The following is a 24,788-nucleotide window of genomic DNA, read 5'->3' as shown; positions in this document are numbered from 1 at the left end:
ACTGATAAAAACATAGTGGTAAATAATGCTTGCAAACCCCATACACAACCTCCAACAAAAAAAACGTGTTTTGCCAGAAATATGTACACATGTCACTCCCCAAATGACACAGATCTCCAGGTAGGAGAGCAGCACATTGCAAAAAAGGAAAACTCTAAGTGGCACTACTGGCAGCATTCAAAGGAGCAGCCCAGGTTGCAGGAATATGCTGCGGAACAGAGCTATATGAACAGCAGGGACATACACACAGTTTGCTAGCCCAATTCTGACATATTCCACATTTAAGATATTACATGTCAATAAAATATGATACATATCATTTACAATAGGATATGTAGCATCTGCATCTAGAAAGGACAGAATTCACAAACATATCAGAAGCAAAAAGGATAGGATATAGTGTATATATGCTTCATCTAGTGATCACAGTGTAAGTTTCAATTAATGACTTCTATTTAACAATTACATCAGCTGACATTTCTCTGCCACAGTACTAAATCAAATGTTACTGAAGTTTTTAAAAAAAAAATCACTGAAATTAAGGCTCCTTCCTTTGTTGAAAAATAACAGTGCAAAAGAATACACAAAAATGTATCGGTTATGAGAAAATGCCACATGTGTAAGTGAAATATTGGATTTTTTTAGGTTAAACAACTGAAAAGCAAAGTGTAATATGTGAAGTATACTCACACTTGTTTAGAAACAAGAGCCTTGAATTAGTTTAGGTGTTAATTCTTCTCCCCAGTACAACTCACTTCTGTAAAGCCTACTCTCATTTAAGTAGCAAATTGTTCCAAATGTCATTTCACATTATTTATGTAGAATGGAATCAACAACAAACTAATTCTAAAGCTTGTTTCCTTATATTTCAAGGACAGCCCACGTAACAGCATCTTGGAAATTTTTTTCAGTGAACTCCAGGATTGTCATCTGCTGCTGACTTATGCCTTAAGACTTAAATACCCTACAAACTTGCAAATTACTGTACATAATTATGAAGGACATTTGTCAATAGTGTGTGGGGTGTGGGGAACTTGAGACAAGGGGAAGCTGCTGCAGGGTATAGTCTGCATAACATTTATTCCAAGAATATTGCACAAACTGCAGTAAAATGCATACACAGTAACAGGCACCTGAGAATTCAGTAATTGCACATTATGCAATTATACCTTGGGCACTTCAAGCAAAAGCTGAAGAAATAATACATGGAAAAACTTGGCTAACCACAAAATTGGTTTTAAGAAGAATTAGGAAACTCTGCACGTGGATGTCATTGGGTCTTTGCTTCTCTCTCTGCTGGAATCCTGTAATCCTTATTAATCTGCTGTTTGTTCCTAGAAAGTACACTTTCCCTGTCAGTAAAATACAGAGTTCATTTGGATTAATCCATGTCCCTTACTCACAACTGAAGCTGCATGGACAAACACATGATTTTGACAGACATGACTTAAAATTTGCTACATACTTTTCTTTGCCATACACTTTGCCAAACTAATTATATATATATATATATATATATATATATTAAAAAAAAGCTGGGAACAATGCTACCACAGGGTGCCAAATTTGCAGCAAAAGCCCCATAGACTCCTGTCACACAAAATTTTGACAAGCCTTGCCAAATGGTTTCTTCAGGATGCAAACTGCTTGCAAAGTGACGGGGCCCTTTGTATTGCAGCTGAATGCTGCAGATGGGAAGGTTAGGAAAGGGGGTTTTGCCAGGAAAGGGTAACTGCTGTTTTCACCCTGTGAAGTTCTACACACACAAATAAGAACATACCGTCCTTGTATAGGATGCTGCTTGGTACCCTTGACAGCTCTGCAGTGTTTCTTTTTTAAATGTGGAAGAGTGCACTCAAAAGAAATGTAAAAACAAACAAAAAAAAAAACCCCAAACCAGAGACATTTATGGTACATTTCAAAGCTGAGGTCCAGCAAAAATAGGACAGATGTTTTCGGCTTAGCAAATTTCCAATCTGTACTAAGTTCAATCACTGTTTAAGAACTTAACATGTGAACAGGCAGAGTAAGATGATGCCTTGCAGATCTAAAATACCAGAAACCAGAGCAGAATACCAAGCAGATAGGCACAAATACACAAAAGCTATATACACTCTTGTTTTTTTCTATATGGAAAACAGCTGCAGTCACAGTATGCAATGAAAGCAGTTCTCATCTACAAGCAGTTTGTCAGAAAGCTACAGAAAAGCCTACAAAGTGCACTTTTTTACATTACTGGGCATCAGTCTTAACAATACTTCTTGCTTCACAGGCTTTTAAATTCAACCATGCTCTGCACAGTAGTAGACATAATGGTTTTTATTTATTCTGTTTTGCAATTTCCACATAGCGAGCTGGAATATCTTGAGGCAACTGAAAGTAGATGGATAAAGGAAAACAGCATAGATGGAAATTTTCTCCTTTATCTTACTCCTTTCACAGACCTTTGGCCTCCGGAAAATATCCAGCCGCTTCAGGAAAACTAGGAGTGGAGTTTACAGATGACAAAACTTTCAAGTGGCAGCACTGCTAAAGTCCAAGAGATTGGACTGAATTGCTCTGAAATGAAGGCAATGGGAGTAGAGGATATGCAATAAGTCAACTACTTAATGCAGAGCAATATCCTGGCCTAGCTACTGTCCCTCTCCATTACCATCTAACAGCTCTTTGGCCTCCCATCTTCAGTACATTCGAGGCAGCACACAATGATCCACATATGCCACCTTCTTTGCCTTCTGCAGTAGAGTGCAGCTGCCGAGTGCAACTTCCTGAACCATGCAGGGGCGCTCCAGTTGGGCTGAAGTCTTCCTCCTTCAGGAGTGCTCAACATTGCTCTGAACGTCATTACAAAGGAAACAAGAGCTCTCTCCTTGCAGTGCAGATACAGAGTAAACCTCTCAGAACTTCATCAACTTTCTACTTCTTTTGCTACCTAATGAGTTACAAAATAGTTTTACAACTTACTACTTGCTATCCCACTTATGCTGGTTTAAGGTGTTAACTTGAACTAAATTTATCCAGTAACATGCTTCAAGGTAGTTGTAGGGGCTTACCAGGAAAAAGAAAAATCCTAATACTCAGCTAGGTCAACTACAGTATAAAATGCAAACACGTATCCTTGACTTGCAGTCAGATGGTTTTTGTTTCTGTGGATGCAACACAGATATACATACACAGAACAAATCACGGAGGCACCAGCTGCATTAGCATGCTGCTTAAATGGCACGCTCTTGGCAACAAAACACAGGCATGAGAGAATGAGTTTATCCCAAATAACTTCAACAGCAAGTAAAAGTGCAAATGGCCCACATCATACACCATGCAGTGAAGTTTCATGTGTACTGGGGCCAGCAGAGCAACACAAAGTGTGGCTTACAGGGAAAATCTAGAGTATCGACCAAACCTCTCAAACACAGAAAACCTGCAGGAAAGGACTGTTAGATTAGAAATACAGCAAAATGAGTAATAAATATGAAACACAATCCATTGGATCAATTTGCTTCTATTCTAAAATACTTCCTTAGTGCACTTTTATCATCTTGTAGATGAGTATTGATGAAAACAAGTTCTATTAGAGACTAATCTCAAACTGGAAGGTATCTGTGCTGTGTCAGAGACTGGCAGGTATTTGTAAATACAGCCTCTGGAGGAGTCTGTTCATGATGGTAAACAAAAGTAAACTATAAGCATAAAGGGAAGAAGTGAGTTAAAAAAAAAGAGGGGGGGAGAAGACTTAAAATGAGTGTATTTACACTCGAATAACCTATGAAAATATGGAATTCATTGCTAGGAGCATGGAGATGTCGCACTTCGTGTTAACAATTAGAACAGGGTTATACAGGGATCAAAGTATCTACCGATGTCACAATCCATTTCAGGTAACATTTACATGTTAATCAGTTTGCTTAGATTACACAAAAGCCATGTGCCCTTCTACAGCACAAGATTACCAATTCAGTGAATATCCTCTCAGGTGAATACGGTTGTTAATAATCCACTGAAACCTCAGAACCACACAGGCTCAGAAGCCCTGAAAACCTTGCCCCAAACCTTCACTCCAACAGTTATTTCATTTATTACCCCCTGCTCTGAGTGAAACTACTTAGGAACTCAGTTCTCTGTGGTGATATCTAAGACTTGTTTCACTTCTGTGGTAGCACAATTATTCTTTTTACATTAAGATTTAATCATGAGATACTGATGCAAAAGCATCTCCTTTAGTATAGTGTCTACTGAAACATCTTCTGCCTCTCCAGTGCAACCATCAATGTCCATGACTAGACCAGTATAGATGCCTACTGTGATCATAATTTAAATTTACCTTAGCACTGGGAGCACATCTCAACAAAGAAGAGGACAATTTGTCCAACTTTGTCTAGTGTTTGAGCAACAGGTAGACAGGATCTAACTTTTGCATTTCTAAAGAAAATTCTTCCCAAAGAAAAGGGGGCATAAGGAAATCACACAATGTTCTATCAGACAGTCTTTCAACAATTAAGAAATACTAACTACTGCAATAGATGTTCATACAGCATTGCAAACAGAATTTCCCCTCCTCGTTCAGAATGCCTATGCTGTTTTCAACGCAGGTGGTACATTAAAAATTACTTCTTGTCCATGGATATGGACAGCAGATTATCATCAAAGTCCTGAAATATGGCTTTCCAGGAACCCCACATCCTGTACACAAACTTGCATCAAGCCTTTCACATGCAGCAATTTTAGATACAAGTTCTAAGCACCACAGAGAAGTCAAAACATCTCTTAAAAAGGTTGTACACCTAGGTATCCCAATTTGTTGTAAAAGCCTAAGGTAAAAACTGAGATTTCATGCAATTAAATCACAGTGTACCCATAACAAACATATCATTTCTTGCAAAAGTTTTCTGAACCACATGACTTGTTTCCTTTCTTCTCAATTATGTCCCGTTATGCTAAACATCACATAATATTAATGAAAAAACAAACTCCTCAAAAAAAGGGTAAAAGTATCCAAGGCTCAAAGCAGCACATGAGAACAGCATTTGTTTTCTAAGAATATACCTAACTATAGCTCTATTACTCACCTCAATTTTATCTGTTTTTGCATCTCCCCAGTAAAGCTTGTCTTTTTCAATATCCAGTGCCAAGCCATTAGGCCAACCTAGGGATGTATTCACTAGAACTCGCCTTTCTGAGCCGTCCATATAAGCACATTCTATCTTTGGACTTTCACCCCAATCTGTCCAATACATGTAGCTGTAAAAAAAAAAAAAAAGAGGAAACAGTAAATGCATAAAACATTCAAGAGAAAAGTCAAGATCTGTCCCACTTTTGAAAGAACTTACTAACTTTCTGCTTCCCCAACTGCAGTAAACAAGCCAATTTGAACTGACAAATGACAATATAAAGTTTGAGCATTAAACAAATTAAATCATAGGGTCACTGAAGAGCACTTTATTTGGAAGCCACCTCTTATATACACCTTACCAAAAGGATGAAGCAAGGGAAAGGCAGTTATTTCCACAACATTTGACAAATAATACAAACATCTTACAATATTTTTCAGTTTTGGGAGACCACAAACTGGATCCAAAGACCTATCACAGGGCTATCAATAAACACAAAACTTACCCCATTACAGGATTGAGCACTATTGCTCGAGGTTCATCTAGGTTTTCAGAGACAAGGATCTTTCTTGATGTTCCATTCAATCGGGTCACTTCAATGCGATCTGTTCCAGTATCAGTCCAGTACAGGTTCCTTGCCACCCAATCCACAGCAATACCGTCTGGATGGTTGATTTCTGTGGTTACCAGCGTCTGTGCTCCAGAGCCATCAAGGTAAGCCCGACGAATTGCCCGGACATCATCATCAGTCCAATAGATGTAGCCTTCCACAGGATCATAGTCTATGGCAATTGCGTGTCTAATATTGTCTATCTGCAGAACAATGTCAGTGAAATCTGGCATGTCCAGGGAAATCCTCCTCAAGTCAGTCCTTCTAGCGAGCAGCAAGACTTCTTCAGCTCCTGGAGAGAAAACCATTCACATAATTTCCTTTGCTATCGATGTGTGCACTTCAATACAGCACAGCAGGTTGTGAACTGCCACTGTCATTACCTAAACTAATATTGAACATAGCAATCCCTATCTAGAATCTAAAAAAAGTAATAAACAGCTTGGTGGGAATAAGCCCAAATATTTCATCACCTTACATAGAATTCTTTAGCTTAGTCAAACTTCCCACTAGCTCTATCAGTCTGTGCAGATGTGGTTTTCACACGCAAGCCCTACATTGTAAATAATAAGTGCTAACAGAAGACTTGAGTATTTTGCAAACAAAGTGCATCAATTATTTGCTCCAGACAGTTCAACAAGTAAACAAGTCACACCTACAGCAAGTGTTTCTCATCTGGCCAAAGTTAATGCAAAATTAATTTGAAGGCAATAGGATTGCTGTTCTTCGCTCTCCTCTATTCTCCCTCTGCACTGCAAAGGTTCACTGATTATGGAAAGGTTGCCAAACAAGAACCTGGAGCACATTTCAAAGACAAATGGTATCTTCGGTGTCATCCTTCTGGCAACTTTTTATCATTACAAAAACAGGACACGCAGCAAAACTTCCAGTTGGTCAACACATTTTCCTCACATTCAACCCTTTGCGTGCTTCACTACAAAAAGAGCAGTATGAGTATGTATCTTTTTCCTACTCCTTTACTAAATTTATGCTGTGTCTTCTGAAAACTGACAACGAGTTTTGATCATTTGGCAACACTTCAAATCTGGAACCACAACAGAAGTCACTTATCATACTTCATCCAGACCAGCAAAGACCAGCAGGGAGGTGGTAACCTCAAGTTCCCACCAACAGCTCAGACTGGATGAAAATGGCCAACATGGAAGATATCTTTTGAGCCCACTATAAATAAGAGAAATTCAAATCCTTGTGAGAATATTCATGTAGAAATAGTTCTCACCTAGGCATGCATACAGAGTTCTGGAAACACAGTGGTTAAATCTACTGCACAAAACCCCCAAACTGACACTCACTCAGAGTTGGACTGTGCTGTTATTTGCTTTTGGGTTTGAGCTTAGTCTCCAAATAATCTCTCAGAAGCTCTGAAAAGAAGCAATGCTAAAGGCTGTAAGTGTATAATAAAAGGAAAGCATATGAAAAGCAGTATTGTAACATCACACAAACAAGTTTGTACAGAGGGGATAGTTTTATGTGCACTTGAACTACCTCAATTCACCACAGCTCCTGAATGAAGTGGCACTGCTCTTCTCCTTGCCACAGACTGCTTGTTCTCACTTCTGTATCATCCCTTCTCACATGGAAGAACAGCCTGACTGCGTGTTGCAAACCACACTAAAGAGCTGATCCAAACAAAAAACTAACTCAAAAGAAATAAAGTCATCAGCCTAAGTTAACAACTGGACTGGTTGATTGCAGAGTTCCACAAACACCTGTGCTGGCACACAGAGGGACTCCAGCAAGAAATGCTTTTTCCAGTCAGCCTTAGCTGACAAGGTTTGATAACTACAGCATTAGTTGCATCAAACTTTGAGGGAAGGCTTGGGTACAAGGGAAGCAACAGTAACTAGGAATTCAAAAACTATGTGGAGAAAAGGGAAGAGTGTGGGAATACATGCTGGTCTAACGATGTGGCCTTATCAGGTTGCTAGGGAGAAGTTTGGAATACATCAAGGTCGAGAAGCAGCTACAGCGTGGGAACAAGAAGGCAGTCTATGTGCAAGATTACTTGTACAAAAACTACTAAGGGAAACTTCGGGCTTTAGCCAAGCATTACGTAAATATAAGACAAGATAGTAGAAAAGTATAAAAAGCTTGCTTGCTTGCAAATAAACAACTTGATTTCCAACCATATTGATTTTCTGTGATCTTGTTGAGGGTACCTGCATGGGTTCAGTCTCCCACAGAAGAGGGGAAAACCCATATATTCTTGACAGCAAAGCATGTCTACCATCAAATTTCCTAAATACGGATTTTCCAGCTTCGAAGGTTGCAAAATAAAAAATAGTTTTCAGGAAGAGTTTTTCTTACGCTTGAAACTTCTAGTTGCTTCTCTGGATGTAGCAAAACTATGAACCTGTTGCCCAAGTTGAGAAGCGAACAGGCCTAGATGATCAGACAGTTTAAGTTAAGGCTTCCTTCCTCCACTGCTCCCCCTTCAGTAAGCATAGCAAGAGTTTTCAATTTTTTTTCCAAGTTTTCTTTCTTCTAAGGGAAGAATATGCAGCAGCCATCTCTGGAATGCATGCTAGCAAAAGCATTCATTCTCAAAAGCTTTATGAATCTCATGCTTAAATACGCTGTTTTACTTCCTAAACAGTGAAAAATCAACCAATCAATCATTTTCTTAAATACACCACAGTGGACAGAGGTCCAGCTTATACATCCTCTTCTACCATCTTGCTTTGCTGGCTGTATATTTTGACAAATTATCTTTGAAAGATCAGATACATGTAATGGCAAAAAGCACCATCAAATACTTCAAAGTACATCAAACATGAGACAGTTTCCACACAGCTATCTCAAAAAGCTGTCTGGGAACAACTGCAGTTCAGTCTGTGATGCTGTTCACACTCTATATCAGGGATTACCTCAGGAACAGCAGTCTTGGGGCTATGCTGACATCTCTGGATTAGAAATGGGTCAAAAGCAAGACAATCTCCAAAGTACTTGGTGTCACCACACACTGCTTTGTCCAGAGCATGTTAGCTTGACAACAGCAGAAATTAAAAAAGTTGAGGTAATATTATACACAGAATAATACTACCTCCAACAATACAGATCGCCCACCACCAAAGAGTCTTTTCACAGCAAAGATTTCCAAATGGAAAATATTTTTCAAATGCAAATTAAAATTACACCTTAATAGCCAAAGGGGAAAACAAACTACTGGTGGAGAGAGGGGCTGCAAACCAGGACACTGATCTGCAACTCAAGAGGTGAGATAGCAACTACAGCAAAAGCAAATACCCCATGTAATAAAGTTTTACGTCTTGCTTCCATGTTCCTGAAATATTTCACTTGGGGGAATCAAAATAAAACCTCTTTTTTAGTGCAAATTAAGTAAAAATTCCAGCCTTAAAGCTCAACATGGGAAGGGGGATCTATCTGGTCATCCAAGTGCTTCATGAACACAGTGTTTTAAATTATAGATTAAATTTCAATTATTTTAGCTCAATTGTCTCAACGTGAGCACCACTGCAGCTGTTCGGTCACCCACAACACTGAGTTTCAGATCCATCTTAAATTCTGAATTTCTATTTTATTAATGTGTCTGCAATTCTAACCTTAAAGAACACGTAGTATGAAGCAGAGGAGCGTTAAATATATGTCTAGCAACTGATAACACAAGCAATTACCAATATTAAATTAATTTCTATGATCAACATTACAAGCATCATTGCATGGGAAAAGACGGGTAAGAATCAAATGCATATATTTTGCCTCTTCAGACAACTGATTTTGCAGCTTCACCTTGGTTCACTGTGAACAAGGTCAGAATTCAACATACTGGAGGAATGAACTGGCAGTCTAAGGCCCAAATTACGCCCAGAGATGCTGGCTAGACAACAGGCTGAAAGACATTGTTAATATCCTTCTAAAATTCACCAGTAATATAAAAACTGTCTTCAGTTTCTCACAGCAGCAATAATCAGACTAAATTTTATTTCATCCAGCTCTGTCACATGTTCACCTAATTCATTTGCATACCAAATAATCTGACCAGGAATAGGGCAGTCAGGAGTACTCAATCAGCAATTACATAACAATTACAACCTTCTCACAAAGGGAAGAAAACAATCCCATTTCTAACATATTCAGCTGCTCTGGCTTTTTCTGCAGGCAAACTTTACTGCAGAAGTATTCTCAACTTCAGTTTTGTCCTATGGACACAAACAGTTAATAATAAACAGGGAGAAGAAAACTATTCTGTGCTGGCCTAGCAGACCAGAAAATAAATCTTCACTTCAGTTGACAACTGGGACGGTTTATTGGTAGTTGAACCAAATGCTGCTCTGGAAATTCTTCTAATTTCTAACATACCTCTAACTGAAACTTATGGGAAAAAACCAAATTAACTACTTGGCCAATTTAAATTTCTGGCTGGATGGCAATTTCTGCAGCAGAAATACTTAAAATTAGGTCAAAGTATTACACAACAAGACTCCTGACAGACATGCACCTACATCATTGAGCATTAAAAAACATGTGAATACAGAAAATATTATTGCAGAATATCCCACTATGTTCTGCCTCTGCTTTAAAGCTGGTAAAAGATTATTATTGTGAGTAATTTTTGATATGTGCAAGAACCCTGACTTCTGTTACAACACAGCCTAAAATCACACTGCTGGTTATAACAATATTTGACTCTATTAACAAATTTCTGCTAGAGAAAAGGGTTGGTAGCAGGCTCCGAGCACATCCCCACGAGGTGAGAACTTGATGTGTGTTCTCTGTAAAAACCAGGACAGACACGCTTGTCTGGCTCATTAGTTTTACCCATATGGAGGTATTTTGATTATTAATGTTGGTAGGAATGTTTTAAAGGTTACAGAAGTGTTATGCTGTGACTTGCCTGGTGTTATCCTAGATACCCTAGAACCTGCCTAACACATCACAGCTAGCTATTTACCTAGTGCTATGGCATGTATTTAATTAAATTCATCTTCAAAAACCTCTCTCACCACAGTCACTTTTGTAACCACGTAATTAAGAGGTTCCCAGCAGAACTGCCAAAAGTTACAACATGGTCATATATTACACCATAAAATGAACAAAATTCTTTTTGAGGGGATCAGGGAATGCAAGTACCCCAGTGTCACAACTGCAGCAACCCAACACTTCAGCAGTTTATGTAAAGTCCTCTATACAAACCATAGACTAGAAAAACAGAAGGACTTAGATCCTTCTAGAGTTTCCCTTTAAAAAGCATATCGAAAAACTCATGTTAAAATTTGTTTGATTTTCCCCACTGGTTTAAACTTTGAACAGTTAATTTTTTTCCAGTCATATTTTATTCAGCAAAAGCTTAATGCAGACCATCCACAACTTCTCAGCAGGTTTAATATCCATAAAAGCTGATGAACTGTTCTGGTTAACATACAGAAAAATATCTGAATTTAAAAAAGAAATAGAATACAAAACAAAATAACACCATTTAAGCATTTAAGGCAGTTATTGTCAGTCCCTGAAGACTACTTTTTTGCAACCAAGAAATCCTACAGAAACAAGTGAAGAAACCTGTTTGGTTTTTTCTCTCTCGTACATGCGATGCTTCCCTCCCATATGCAGTAATTGATTATTTTTATCATCCGTACTAAGTATAGTGTTTGATTTTATTTGGTTGGCTTGTGCTTTCCTTATTAAAAAATACATGCTTCAGCATTGGAAATGGCAATTAGACTCTATTTGCAAAATTAACTTCAATCAGAGCTGACAGCAGCGAAGCAGGCCATCTCACCAGCTTGACAACACACTTTTTTGTTCTTCCCTTGGCCCACTTCACATATGACAAGTGACAAGACATCTGTATAATACAGTAACGAATGCTCCAATTTATTCACCCAACCTAAACAAAGGGTAGACTGCACTGGCTGCCTCTGCTAACCTATGCCAGAAAACGTCATGCTATTATTCCTTTCCCATTTGTCCATCTGCTAATTAGGCTAGAACTATGCCCATTGCGGCACTCTTTCCCCACTTTTATGTACATGCATGCGCATGCATCTGAATGTACAGATTTAGTCTATTTACAGGAAATTTGGGAAATCTCTCTACTCGTGGGGGGAAAAAATCAGATAAACCGTAAAACCCGGAAAGCTTTTACCTCTTTTCTGAAGAACAAAAAGTAAGCACTTCTTTTGAAAAGTCAGAACTACTTTGACTGCAGGCAACTCTCTTACAAGTTGTTCGAGTACAGCTATCTCAGCACTCTTGATAAACTAAAAAGACTTACCGGAAAAGCAATGGATTTCGCTAGTTGCTCTAATCAGTGAATTAACTGGCAAAGTTTCAGTGTATGACCAAAAAAAGGAGTGGGGGAGAAAACTTCATTATTCTGTATGGAGTATATGAGAAAAGGTTGTACTGTGATGCTGTTTAATAAGCTTGCCAATAGTCAAAACAATTACAACATCTCACATAAGAGTCTAACATTAGCTGCTCTTCATAGCACAGGAAAAGTGATGTAATGAAACTATGAGAGGTTTAAATCAACAACATTGTGCAAAATCCCATTCCTCCTATTCAACTTCCACATTAAAAAAAACATCTAAGGAGCCGAAACAAGCTTTGGTAATATCTAGAAATAAATGGAAATTCTCTTTATATCTTCTGGGGTTCCTTAACAAAGCCAGTCGCAACATGAACAGCACTACACCAGTTCAGGTTTTTATTTACCTTCAGTCTCAGAGGAAGAGAGCACTGCTTTATACCATGTTATGGTGGCAGGTTGGGAAAAGCTGGTGATGTGCTCTCTTACTTGACACTGCAGACCAGGGACAGCATGCAAGGCACATGAATTTTACCAGTTTAAAACCAAGAACTGTGTGTGGTGAGAGTATGCAACCAACAAAATAGAAACAGGAAAGGTTTCTTTGAAATGTTTTCAGTACTCACATTCAAACAGAACTCGATTTAACTGAAAGATAAGTAGGCATAAAGAAAACTAACAAAGTGACAAAGAAAGGAAATACCAGAGCACTCGCGTAACTCATAAGTTAAATCAGATCTGTCTGCATGTTACAGTGAAAAACTATTGCCTACGTTTCTTCCATTATCTCAGTATCAGACTAACAGTTACTTTGCTTGAACCAGGAAAAAAACCCTACAATCCAGAGTTTTGACACATTCATCCTAAAAAAAACCCCCACAAACAGAATATTAATTAAACTGTACAGCTGATGATATCATGGAACAATTAAGACAAAGCTAAAGTTTCTTCCAGAGGAAGCCCTTGCAACACAGAAGTCACAGTTGTGCTACTCTACTTTAGGACTGAGCTTCTAAAAGATACCCTGTTTGTACATAGTCAGTACTACACTTGTGAAGCACAAAGCTTTGTAAAGATACTACTAATGGAGGAGCAGAGAACTTTTATGAAGGTTTACTCAAAGTAGCATTAGTGTAATAGTAATAATTGCATTGGTAGTAACCAGAATCAAAGACCGGCACAATTGCATGGCTATCACTGCAGGAAGCAAAGAATCTGTCCTTGTACAGAGGTTTCATCCAAAGACCTCAAAGCACTTGAACAACTAAGTCTTACCCCTCCAACCTCACTGTCTGTCTATACCATATCTGTTTTAAAGAAAAAGAGAAAGGTGGAATTGTTAAGTAGTAAATCTGAATGTTGGCTTACAGGTACTGTAGTCTCAGTTTCAACTTTTTATTTTAAAAATAATTAATTAACAACTCTTTGCACATAATAACAGCTCATTGCAAGCCATAGGAAAAAGGATGGGCCAACTAAAAGTCTGTCAGAAATCCCCACTGCTGGAACGAGGGGACAGTCTTTGGACTCCAGTACTTCCTTGCAAAGCATGATTTCAAATTTCAAATGCACCTATTCTCTGCTGGAGATGTACATCCTCAACAGCTCAGAGTAAGGAATCACAGCCATTTTGCCACCTAGTTTCTGCTTAACAAAATTTTGGTGGCAACACCTTCAAATACAGACGGACATTGATCAAAAGTTCATTACAGAATCACAAGTTTGGAAAAGACCTCTTGGATCATCAAGTCCAACCATTCCTCTCAGCCACTAAACCATGGCCCTCAGCACCTTGTCCACTAGTCTTTTAAACACCTCCAGAGAAGGAGACTCAACCACCTCCCTGGGCAGCCTCTGCCAGTGCCCAATAACCCCTTCCATGAAAATTTTTTTTCTGATGTCCGGCCTGACCCTCTCCTGGCAGAGCTTGGAGTCCATTCCCTCTTGTCCTGTCCCCTGTCACTTGGCAGAAGAGGCCAGCTCCCTCCTCTCTACAACCTCCTTTCAGGTAGTTGTAGAGAGCAATAAGGTCTCCCCTCAGCCTCTTCTCTAGGCTAAACAACCCCAGCTCCCTTAGCCACTCCTCGTAAGACTTGTTCTCCAGCCCCCTCACCAGCTTTGTCGCTCTTCTCTGGACACAACATCCTTCAACATCCTTCTTGTGGTGAGGGGCCCAGAACTGAACACAGTGTTCAAGGAGCGGTCTCACCAGTGCCGAGTACAGAGGGAGAATAACCTCCATGGATCTGCTGGTCACGCCATTTCTGATACAAGCCAAGACGCCAATGGCCTTCTTGGCCACCTGGGCACACTGCTGGCTCATGTTCAGTCGGCTGTCAACCAACACCCCCAAGCCCTTCTCCTCCAGGCAGCTTTCTAGCCACTCTTCTCCTAGTCTGTAGCACTGCACAGGGTTGTTGTGCCCCAAGTGCAGGACCCGGTACTTGGCCTTGTTAAACTTCATACCACTGGTCTCAGCCCAGCGGTCCAGCCTGTTCAGATCCCTTTGCAGAGCCTCCCTACCTTCCAGGAGATCTACATTTCCACCCAGCTTAGTGTCATCCGCAAACTTGCTAAGTGTGCACTCAATGCCTTCATCCAGGTCATTGATAAAGACAATGAATAGGGCTGGACCCAGCACTGAGCCCTGGGGAAGCCCACTTGTGATTGGATACTTACAACCCAACACAACACATGCTGAATATTTTTTTTAGGAAAAATAGTGAGCAGAAATACACTCACAATAGCTTTTCAGTGATCTCACTTCTTGTAACTTCTAATTGCAGAAACTTCCCACTTACCGAGAGACCCTGAACACATTAGCTTCTCTGCCCTGCTGTCCTCCTCTACACAAACAGACATAAATACTTCACATCCCATGGGCCCTGTCTGAGGCTGATAGCTGTATAACGCTTTGAAGTTCAAGCATTGTTTATTATGTTTCAAGTATGATGGAGCCACAGAAAATTCAACTCTGAGCTAACACAATCATCTGTCAAAGGGTAAACCACATGGGAAAAGTTATAAACAACTGTAAACTAGTGTTTTCAAATCTAGGGAGCGTCTCAACCCCACTGTTGCTATACTGATGCAGTAAAATAGAGGTTGGCCACCCAATGTTTGAAGAGGCAATCAAGCTCCAGCAGTTTAACAAGGCATCACTGAGTCTTGATAACTTTCCATGTCAATGTACATAGACCATAGTGAACCCAAGACAACAAAATTTACAAATAAACCTTTTCAGTGTAGACCCAGGGTGTGGTTCTCCTGCAGCATAAATCCAGGATTGCTGAAATTGGAGAGTGTCACTTTTCCCCTTATTTACACACAAGTACAAAAAAAAACACCTCAAAAACCCCAACAACACACAGAAGAGCTAGTTACCATGTCTACTAGACAGTGTTTCAGAGCCTTGGAAAGCAGTCATCAATCTGAAACATGCACCAAAGCTTGAAAAAGAGAGATTCATTCACTAGCCCAGCAAGACCACTGACAAGAGAGCTAGAAGATGATATGGCACACCTTCCAGAATATTCCTCACTGCCCCTGGTTTCTTTCTTGTAGAACATTTCTAACGGTTTTTATCCAATGAAATTAAAAACAAGGCTGTTTCCATAACAAGCTATTTAATTTATCGCTACACAAAGTACTCCTCATTCAGGGAGATGAAAGTTATGTATACAAAAGCTATGCATAGAAAGTAGTCTTTTCATACAGATCAAATAAAATCATAAACATAACACTAAGAAAAGCAAGGGGAAAACAGACTCAAAACAAATAAGATGTAAACATGAATGAAATATAAAATACCACTCATGAAGTGTTTATGGAATGGAGAAGAGGCAGACTCCGGATTTCCTAGATTGTCAGGAATCAACAATTCCTTGATAAGCAAAGGAACCTTTGGCAGTGCAGCGGGGAGGGGGAAACGAAGAAAAATCCCTCCAGAACTTCTGGATAACAACTCCCTATGGTAATCAGGCACTCAGCACAGGACAGAAGACACCTATGAAGTCAAAGTATCTTGCAACCAAAAGATTGTGGTTTTCCACAGTTGCATTTCTATCACGTAATGGGCAAGGGAGATAGAAAACCATGCAGGTAGCTGTTTCTAGGAAATAAGAGAAAATAGCGTTTTCCTTTTGTTTACTTTCCTCATGACATACTGATTACAACATGAATGCTCTTTCCCCATACATCCCCAAATCAATGCTAGAATATAATCAGAGTTCATCTACTGACATGCAAGATTTCTCTTTGTTTCTTCCAAGTGGCTAAAAGACTCCTGACACTTATTTTCGGTTATTCACACAATACCAGCAGAAGTCTTTTCAGCTACTTGAAAGAGTTGACTTGCAGCAATTATCCCAAACAGCAAATGTCTCCCTAACTTTCCCTTTTGCAAAGGGGCTGCTCATCTCTTATTAGCAGTTGATCTATTTAATCAGAAAGCTGGATTAGTCCATATTGCTTCTCTTAATAAAGAGACGAAAGACATGTTAGCAAAGGGAACTCCTTATCTGGTGGTTAAATCCCATCCATGAGAAGATAATTTACAATGTAGATATTTGTCTGCTTATCTTGCTTGGAAGCTTAGTTGCTCAAATAAGCTGATGACTGCTCAGCCAAGCAACTGCAGATACAAAACTTTTAAAACTTATGATGTGCACTAAGAAACACACAGGAGATCAGAAGCAAGTGCCTTAGCATTTCTCCCTTCAATACTCTTCTATCTCCTGCATAAAAAAACAGTGTAAGCCCCGCAGTATTAGCCAGCAGGTTCTAAGAACACCGTTTTCTGGTTTGCATCGTGAAGACTGGTGAAGAGAAATAAGACACTGGGAATAACACCAAACCTTGATCTACTGCCTCAATAACAGGATCAAGGATAAATAACAGAAGCCGACTCTTCACAGGCCTGAAGCTAGTGCCGCCTTCTCCAATTATGAAAACAGAACAATGGGAGAGGGAGTTGTGTTCTGGTTTTCATTTGAAAAAACATAATTTCCTTGTTAATTTGAGAGACTACAGGTGTCATACCTTCCCAGCAGAAACCCTACAGCTCTTACCACCATAGAGATTGACTCAACAGCCAAATCCCTCCCACTTTCCGGCAAGTAACAGTTGCCTTCAACCAGAGAAATGCATCTCTGGTGAGTTGAGGTCAATGTGCCATAAGTATCAAATGATTACTTACATTCTGACATACCAGGGGCAAGACTGTTGCAAAACTAGTTGGCTATTTAAACACCTAGACTGAGATACCTTGAAAGAACAGACTTCTAGAAAGAATATGTCACCCATTTGATGTGAAGGAGCAGAAGAGGAAAGAAGTTATCCTCGCTGCTACTTTAAAACAACAGGTCTCCTGCCACTTATTAACTAAAAGAAGGTTCTGAACATGAGTAACTTTTTTAATTTGACTCATACTATGTTGAAAGCTAATGCACATGGCAGTGGTTCTTATGCTGGTATGTGACTTACAAACACTAGAAGTTCCTGCACTTGAGCATTTATAGCACACACTAAGTGTGTATACATATATTTTAAAACATTCATAAGGTAACTTGAGCATTTATAACTTTCAGTGTTTGTATGTCACAGGCTACCTGTGAATGGCCTGCTGACATAGCTAGCAGGTTTGACATTGAAACAGGTACTGTTCTCAGTCATGTTGGTGGCTTCTTTATCCCAGTAAGCCTACCCTTACAGAAGACAGGGTTTATGTTACTTGACCTGTGTAAATTAAACTCTTATTGTAGATCAGAGTGAGCATTCTTTAAAGCCTGCATAAGAGCCACTTGAGCACTTACAGTACACACTAAGTGTGTATACATATATTTCAAAACATTCATAATGTAACTTGTAATCCAATTTACTCCAAGACAATGAATCTGATCCTCCTTCATTCCAGACAATGTAAGGGAATTAAAATACAAAGTAACAACAACAAACACCTCGGGATTACTATTGGCCATTAAAAAATATCCAAAGAGGATCCTGGACGCAATCCCTGGTCTCAGGTAAACTTACAGGTGCTTTCCTGTGATCTCAGTAGGGCAAGATTTTCACTATCATCATGAAATGGACAAATCACATTTAAGTGTCCTTTACTCAACTTACTAATTCACTTTGAGATTGTCTGTAGCTTAAGAATGTGGGATTTAAACTTGAAAGGGTTTCTTAAAAATCTCATGTTTCTGTATAAATATATATAAGAATACTGGAGAAGAGGAAGTCAGAAGGAACCAAAAGTCACAGTAGAAAAAAGATGTGTTAACAACCAAAATAGCAGTATTTATCCATGTAGGGGACCAAGAAGGCACCTGCCATTGTACCAGAGGATTTTCTATATCTGTATTCAGCTACAGCATCTAATAGGTCCTGCTCTTTAGAGGGATGCAGTTATCCAAATCCCTTTATTTCTGCTCTGTATTTTCCCCTCTGTCAAATCTTCAGTCACTAGTAGGAGCAAATGCAATCTCGGACATTTGCCCTTAACATACTAACCGGCTGATTTTTCTTTACACCATCTTTAAGAAGAAACCTCTGACAGAAGCAATCTATTACCAAGTATTGCATGCAAGCTCACAAAACTGCCCACAGTATATGGATATTAACTTTTTCCTAGTTCAGTAAGGTGCTATTACTTTACTTTATTGTTGCTTTTGCAGCCAACTTCTTTGTCTTCAGTTACTACAAAACATCATTTAGATTTTTATAGCCCTTGCTGGAGATGATTGTGCTCAGTCTACTTTAAGTAACAGAATATCTCAACTTGGAAAGGACTCATAAGGATCACTGAGTCCAGCTCCCTGCAGGACTACCTAAAACTCAACCATATTACTAAGCGTGTCATCCAGATGGAACATACTTTAGTTGGCGCTGCCCTGAAGTTCCAGGTATTGCTGCTTTGTGCAGACTTCAAAATATGAAGAACATTTCTCTGAGAGTATGGATAACTTGGAGGTCACGGACAGAGAACGTAACTCTCATACAGATGGACATAAAGCTCTTATTGGTGTTGAAGATCAGAGCCTGAATTTAGCTCTAGAAGACAGGAGTAGTGTACCTATGACAGAAGATAGCCAAGAAATGCTTCCCCCAGCCGAATATTTGCTTAAGTTGCCCTTGAAGTCACATGTCACCTAATGTTTGCATGGCATGCAAATACACCTATATCTCAACCAGTCACATGCCTTCTTACTAAGAGGTCTCTCCTAGTGCCTTCAAGTACAAGAAAGAGAACAGACTCACCACCTTTCCCAACAAAAATGGAAAGAAAATGAATCAACGTAAAATTGAATCTTCAAGACATTTCAGAGTAAACAATGCCTACAGAAATGCACAGAAAGATTTTGCAGGATTTTTTTTTTATGGAACTGAGCACAAAATGGTTCCTCTTAACAGAGACTTAGTTGGAAAATAATTTGTATGTGTATTATTCAGGAATGTTTGATTTATTAAAAGTATGTCTGCCAGAGGTTACATTGGAAACAGAGAAAACACCCAGTACAGAATGAGTGGATAAAATATTGTCAGGAAGCTTCCTTCTAACATTAGAGAGTTAAATATACCATGCAAATTTAAAAGGAAGACTTTAAAGAAATTAATAGCTTCCCCTTCAAACTTTAGAGAAGATAAAGAAGACAGCTACTGTTTGCACAGTTGTCGTAGGTTAACACCAGTGGGCAGCTCAGTCTCACTTATCCACCCACTCACACCCTGCAGTGGGATAGAGGAGAGAATGGGCAGGGTAAAAGTGAGAAAACTTTTACCCTGGTTAAAGACAGTTTAATAGGTAAAGCAAAAGCTGTATCTGCAAGCAAAGCAACATAACAAATTCGTTCACTACTTCCCATTGATAGACAGGTGTTCAGCTGATTCCAGGAAAGCAGGGCTCCATGATGCATAATGGTGACTTGGGAAGTCAAGTGCAGTAACTCCATATGTCCCCTCTTCCTCCTTTTTTACCTCAGCTTTGATTGCCGAGTGTGATGCTATATGGTATGGAATATCCCTTTGGACAGCTGGGGTTAGCTGTCCCAGCCATGTCCCCTCCCTACACCTTGCACACGCCCAGCTTACTTGCTGGCAGAGCAGAGTGAGAAACAGAAGCCTTGACACTGTCCAACTACTACTTAGCGCTAGCTAAACAAACCTTATGTTATCAACACTGTTTTGGTCACAAATCCAAAACACAGCACCATACAAGCTGCCAGGAAGAATGTTAACTCCATCCCAGCCACAACAAGTACAGCAATTTTAGCAAATTGGATCAAAACCTAAGGATGTACAGGCCCAGTGAAACTGCTGCAATGAATTTCTTTAAGGAGTAAAGTGAAATTCTGTAGCTTTTACTGAAACATTTTAGCCATACACTGCAGTAAAGCATTACACATTTAATGTGAAACAAAAATAAAACTTGAAAATAGTTTTTTAAAACTTGGAGTATGCAACTTGCAGAAGCTACATTGATCTGAACTAATTCTGACACTGTGTAGCTCTGAGTGCTCTTGCTGAAGTTAAGAAGTACACAATAAAAAATAAACATTAACTGAAGTCCTAGTTTATCCTACTCATCACAGCTCCACAGCCACACAGCCAGACATTTGAGCTTTCACTCAAAATGTTTTGTGGTATCTGCCATGGATGATAGGTTTTAAAATCCTGACAAGTTAATTTTAGTTCATATATAACTGACTGACTTGGTACCATGATATCAGAAAATGATGTGCAATAAGAGTAAGATCCTTTGGGTATGCAACAATAACAGGCAGAGGGAATTTAGGAAGTCAGAGTGACCACTTACATAAAATGTATCGACTTCTAAGAAAAAAGAGGAGGCTTTTCATACTCTTTCAGAAAGCCTGCAACAATAACTGTATGCCAGCAACACTAAACATAGCAGAAAGAAATTATATGTTTTCAAGAAACATAAAAGAAACAGGCTGCTGAACACTGTTTACAGAAACCAGCTCAATCTTGGAAGGATACATCCAGATAGCTCCTGTACAAGAGACTGGAATCAGGGTTTAATTACAATTGGCTGCCAAGATATACAACAAACCTGTATATTTGTTTGAATGTGATTTAATTGCACTACATGACCAAGTCAAAGAGGGAAGGAAAGTGCATGGGGAGTCATCCAACATTTTGAGACTATCTCCGCCTAGCAGAGCAAGGCAAACCTGCTCCATGAAAGCAGAACAGGATGGAAAGGACCCTGGCTCCTTTTTGCTTGGCAATATTCACATCAAGTGGTGGAAACTACACCAAAGGTACACCAGAGCTGTAGTAAGAAACATGAATTCATGCTGTTCACTGTGCACCAAGGCAAGCAAGAATGAGAAGCATGAGGAAGGTTGAAGCTGCTCAAAGGAGATGACAGGCAGCTATTGCTAGAAGACTCTGCTCTGCAAGATAAGAAAGGTTCAAATGGTTTACTGTTGGAGATGTGACACTAGGTATTAATACACTTGCCTTTCTTACAACACTTCAAACTACTACTAGCCCAACAACAGAACTCACTAATTCTAAGAAGGGAAGCTCAAGACAGAAGGAGAACAAATAATTTCCTGAAAAGAACCCCTACAAACATGAATTACGAATTAGAATAGTTCTGCTAATAAAGAAGATAAATGTGATCCTTAAACAAAGAAAGAAAGAAAAATCTTAGGACAGTTTAAGTCAGTAAAATGACTGAAAGAAGGTTCCCAAGGTTTTAAAATTTTCTCATTCTCTTCCACTTTCTAAACTGGCCTATTTGCTTCTCCATTGCTGTTCAAATCAAACTTTGCTTCCCTGAAAATATGCATAGTACACACAAAATTTTTACTTTGGTCTTAAGACTTTGATAATTTGTATCAGAAAGCATCTAAAGCAAGAAACTGAAGATTAACTAAAGCAGGCTTGCAATTTTATGACTGCATGAATAAGGAGGTAATTAGATAGAACTACACATCCCTGGACTGCAACCAAACCTTTGTTTCTCTTTCAAGCACTCACACCACTGTTCATTGCTTAGATTAGACTTTAAAACAGAAACAGCAAGTTAAAAAAAAACCAAACAACAAAAACTTCCACAAATCAAGAAAGCCACCTGATCCTCGAGGATCTTCAAGTCCAACCTTTCCTATCACCCACTAAACCATGTCCCTGAGTAAAAAGATCTAAAGCTCTATTTTGAAACATGAAATTTCGAAGGTCAGTCATTTGTGGAAGTTACAAGGTACTAATTGTTACTACTAACTAGGCCACCCTCCACATTCACTTCAGACTGGAGCCACTGGGCTCAGATGGGAATTATAAACTGTGGCTTCATTTTCTACACAGGCAAGATTTGGTTCAGATACCTATATAAAACTGTGTATTTGGACACAATCAGAGGGTCCAATTATGTTCAGCAGACCCTACTCATAGGAACATCCGCTGCATCCCAGAAGCCCGGTTAGGGCTAGGATACTCCTCAGTCTGGTAAGGCCCCCAGACTACTACCTATTTACTGCAATTCCATGTGGGAGGTGACAAGGCTGCAGTACATTGCCAAAGGGTGATTGAAAGAGACCTTGAGGCTTTGGGACAGCTAGTGAGGGAATCTGAGGCCCAGGTGATTTTTTCCTTCCTCCTTCCAGTTGCAGGCAGTGACACTGGAAGGAACAGACATGCCCAGTGTATTAATACATGGCTCCATGGCTAGTGTCACCATAATAATTGGGGGTTTTGACGATGGCATGGCCTACACAGCACCAGGTTTACATGTATCAGATGGGAGCCGCCTTTCTCAAAGTGGGAGGAGAGCCTGTGCTCATGAGTTAGAAGGGCTCATTGACAGGGCTTTAAACAAGATGTGAAGGAGTAGGGAGATAATATCAGGTTTGCCTATGACAAGCTGAGGGAGGATATGCTATGGTTGGAGGGGTGGGGTGCTGGTATGGGCCCTCCACCTGTTGCCCCGGGGCATGCTATGGATGCCACAGCACAGCTGAAGTCTTGCAGAGATGAACTGGGGGCTCCTGAAGTAGTAGGAGCCAACAAGGAAACTTCCACTGAACACCTTAAGGGAAATAAGGGGTCTTATGCTAAGAAGGTAATGCAGCCAACAGCCCACCTAGACCGCCTCTATACAAACACACAAACAAACAGGAGGAGCTGGAAGCTACCACACTGCTAGAAAGCTACGTTCTGGTTGCTGTTACCAAAACTTGGTGGGATGAATACCATGACTGGAGTGTGGCTACAGGCTGTTCAGAAGGGACAGACCAGGAAAGAGGGGACCTGTACAACAGAAAACGGTTAGAGTGCGAAGAGCTGTCTTTGAAGAATAGCCATGAACAAGTCAAAAGCTTGTTGGTGAGAATAAAAGACCGAGGCAACAAAGGGAACCTTGTGGTTGGTGTATACTACAGGCCACCTGATCAAGGAGAGCCAACCAATAAAGCCTTCTTCCTGCAGCTACACAAGACTTCACACTTGCAAGCTCTCATCGTACTGGGAGACTGCAACCATCTGCTGGAAAAGAAGCACAGCAAGCTTTAGGCAATTCAGGCAACTCCTGGAGTGCATCTAAGATAATTTCTTAACTCAGCTAAAAGACTCTGCAACTTGAGGGGATGCAATACTGGACCTGATGGTCACTAATACACGTGAACTCATCAGTGACATCAAGAGTGGAGGCAGCCTGGGCCACAGTGATCACATGCTAGTGGACTTAAAGGCCCTAAGGGATATGGAATGGGTGAGGAGTATAGTCAGGACCCTAATTTCAGGAAAGCAGACTTCCAGCTCTTCAAGGAGTTACTCAGTAGGATCCCCTGGGATAGGGTCCTAAGGAACATGAGAGCGGAACAGAGCTGGTAAATATTTAAGGATGCTTTCCATAAAGCACAAAAGCGTTCAGTCCCCAGATGTAGAAAATGGGGCAGGGAAGGGAACAGGCCAGCGTGGCTGAGTCACGACTTGCTGGTCAAACTGAACAGCAAGAGGGAACTGCACAGGCAGTGCAAGCAGGGACAGGGAATCTGGGAAGAGTAGGGAGATGCTGCCTGGTTGTGCAGGGATGGGGTCAGGAAGGCCAAGGCACAGCTGGAGCTGAACTTGGCAAGGGAAGTGACAACTAACAAGAAGGGTGTCTACAGGTATTTAAACCACGAAAGGAACATTAAAGGAAGCGAACCCCAACTGATGAATGAAAAGGGTGACCTCGTATCAACAGACAAGAAAGAAGGTTGAAGTACTCAACAACTTTTTGCCTCGGTGATCACTGGCAGACACCCTCCTCACCCCTCCTGGGTCAATGGACAACAAGAAGGGGACTAGAGGGATAAAGCCCCTCCCAATGCATGGGAAAATAAAGTTTGTGATCACCTGAGGACCCTGAAAAAATTATATATATATCTACAGGACCTGATGAGATGCATCCCAGAGTCCTGAGGGAATTGCCAGATGTGGTTGCCAAGCCACTCTCCATGATATTTGAAAAGTCATGGCAATTAGGAGAAGACCCTGGTGACTGAAGAAGGGTAACATCATACCCATTTTTAAAAAGGGTAGAAAAGACGACCCTGGGAACTACTGACCTGTCAGCCTCATCTCTGTGCCTGGGAAGACCATAAAACAGATCCTCCTAGAAGTTATGCTAAAGCACATGCAAGACAGGAAGGTAACGCGAGACAGCCAGCATGGCTGCACCAAAGACAAGTCCTGCCTGACCAACTTAGTGGCTTTCTATGATAGTGTAGCCACAGCAGCGGACGTGGGAAAAGCAATGGATGTGATC

At 40.1% G+C, this 24,788-nt stretch overlaps 1 protein-coding gene across 3 annotated transcripts in view; it reads right to left on the bottom strand.

Annotated features, from left to right (window-relative positions):
- LRP5 (LDL receptor related protein 5) overlaps positions 1–24,788 on the bottom strand; it is a 153,805-nt gene that overhangs the window by 69,915 nt on the left and 59,102 nt on the right. For all 3 annotated transcript variants that reach the window (XM_069857779.1, XM_069857780.1, XM_069857781.1), the window contains 2 exons: positions 5,614–6,010; positions 5,067–5,238 (listed from right to left, as the gene is read on the bottom strand). In XM_069857779.1, coding sequence (XP_069713880.1) covers positions 5,067–5,238; positions 5,614–6,010 — 569 coding nt within the window. The remainder of the gene's footprint in view (positions 1–5,066; positions 5,239–5,613; positions 6,011–24,788) is intronic.

The sequence above is a fragment of the Phaenicophaeus curvirostris genome, chromosome 5 (genome assembly GCF_032191515.1).
Source record: "Phaenicophaeus curvirostris isolate KB17595 chromosome 5, BPBGC_Pcur_1.0, whole genome shotgun sequence".
In the NCBI taxonomy this organism is placed as follows: Eukaryota; Metazoa; Chordata; class Aves; order Cuculiformes; family Cuculidae; genus Phaenicophaeus; species Phaenicophaeus curvirostris.
This window is presented reverse-complemented; position numbering and strand designations above follow the sequence as displayed.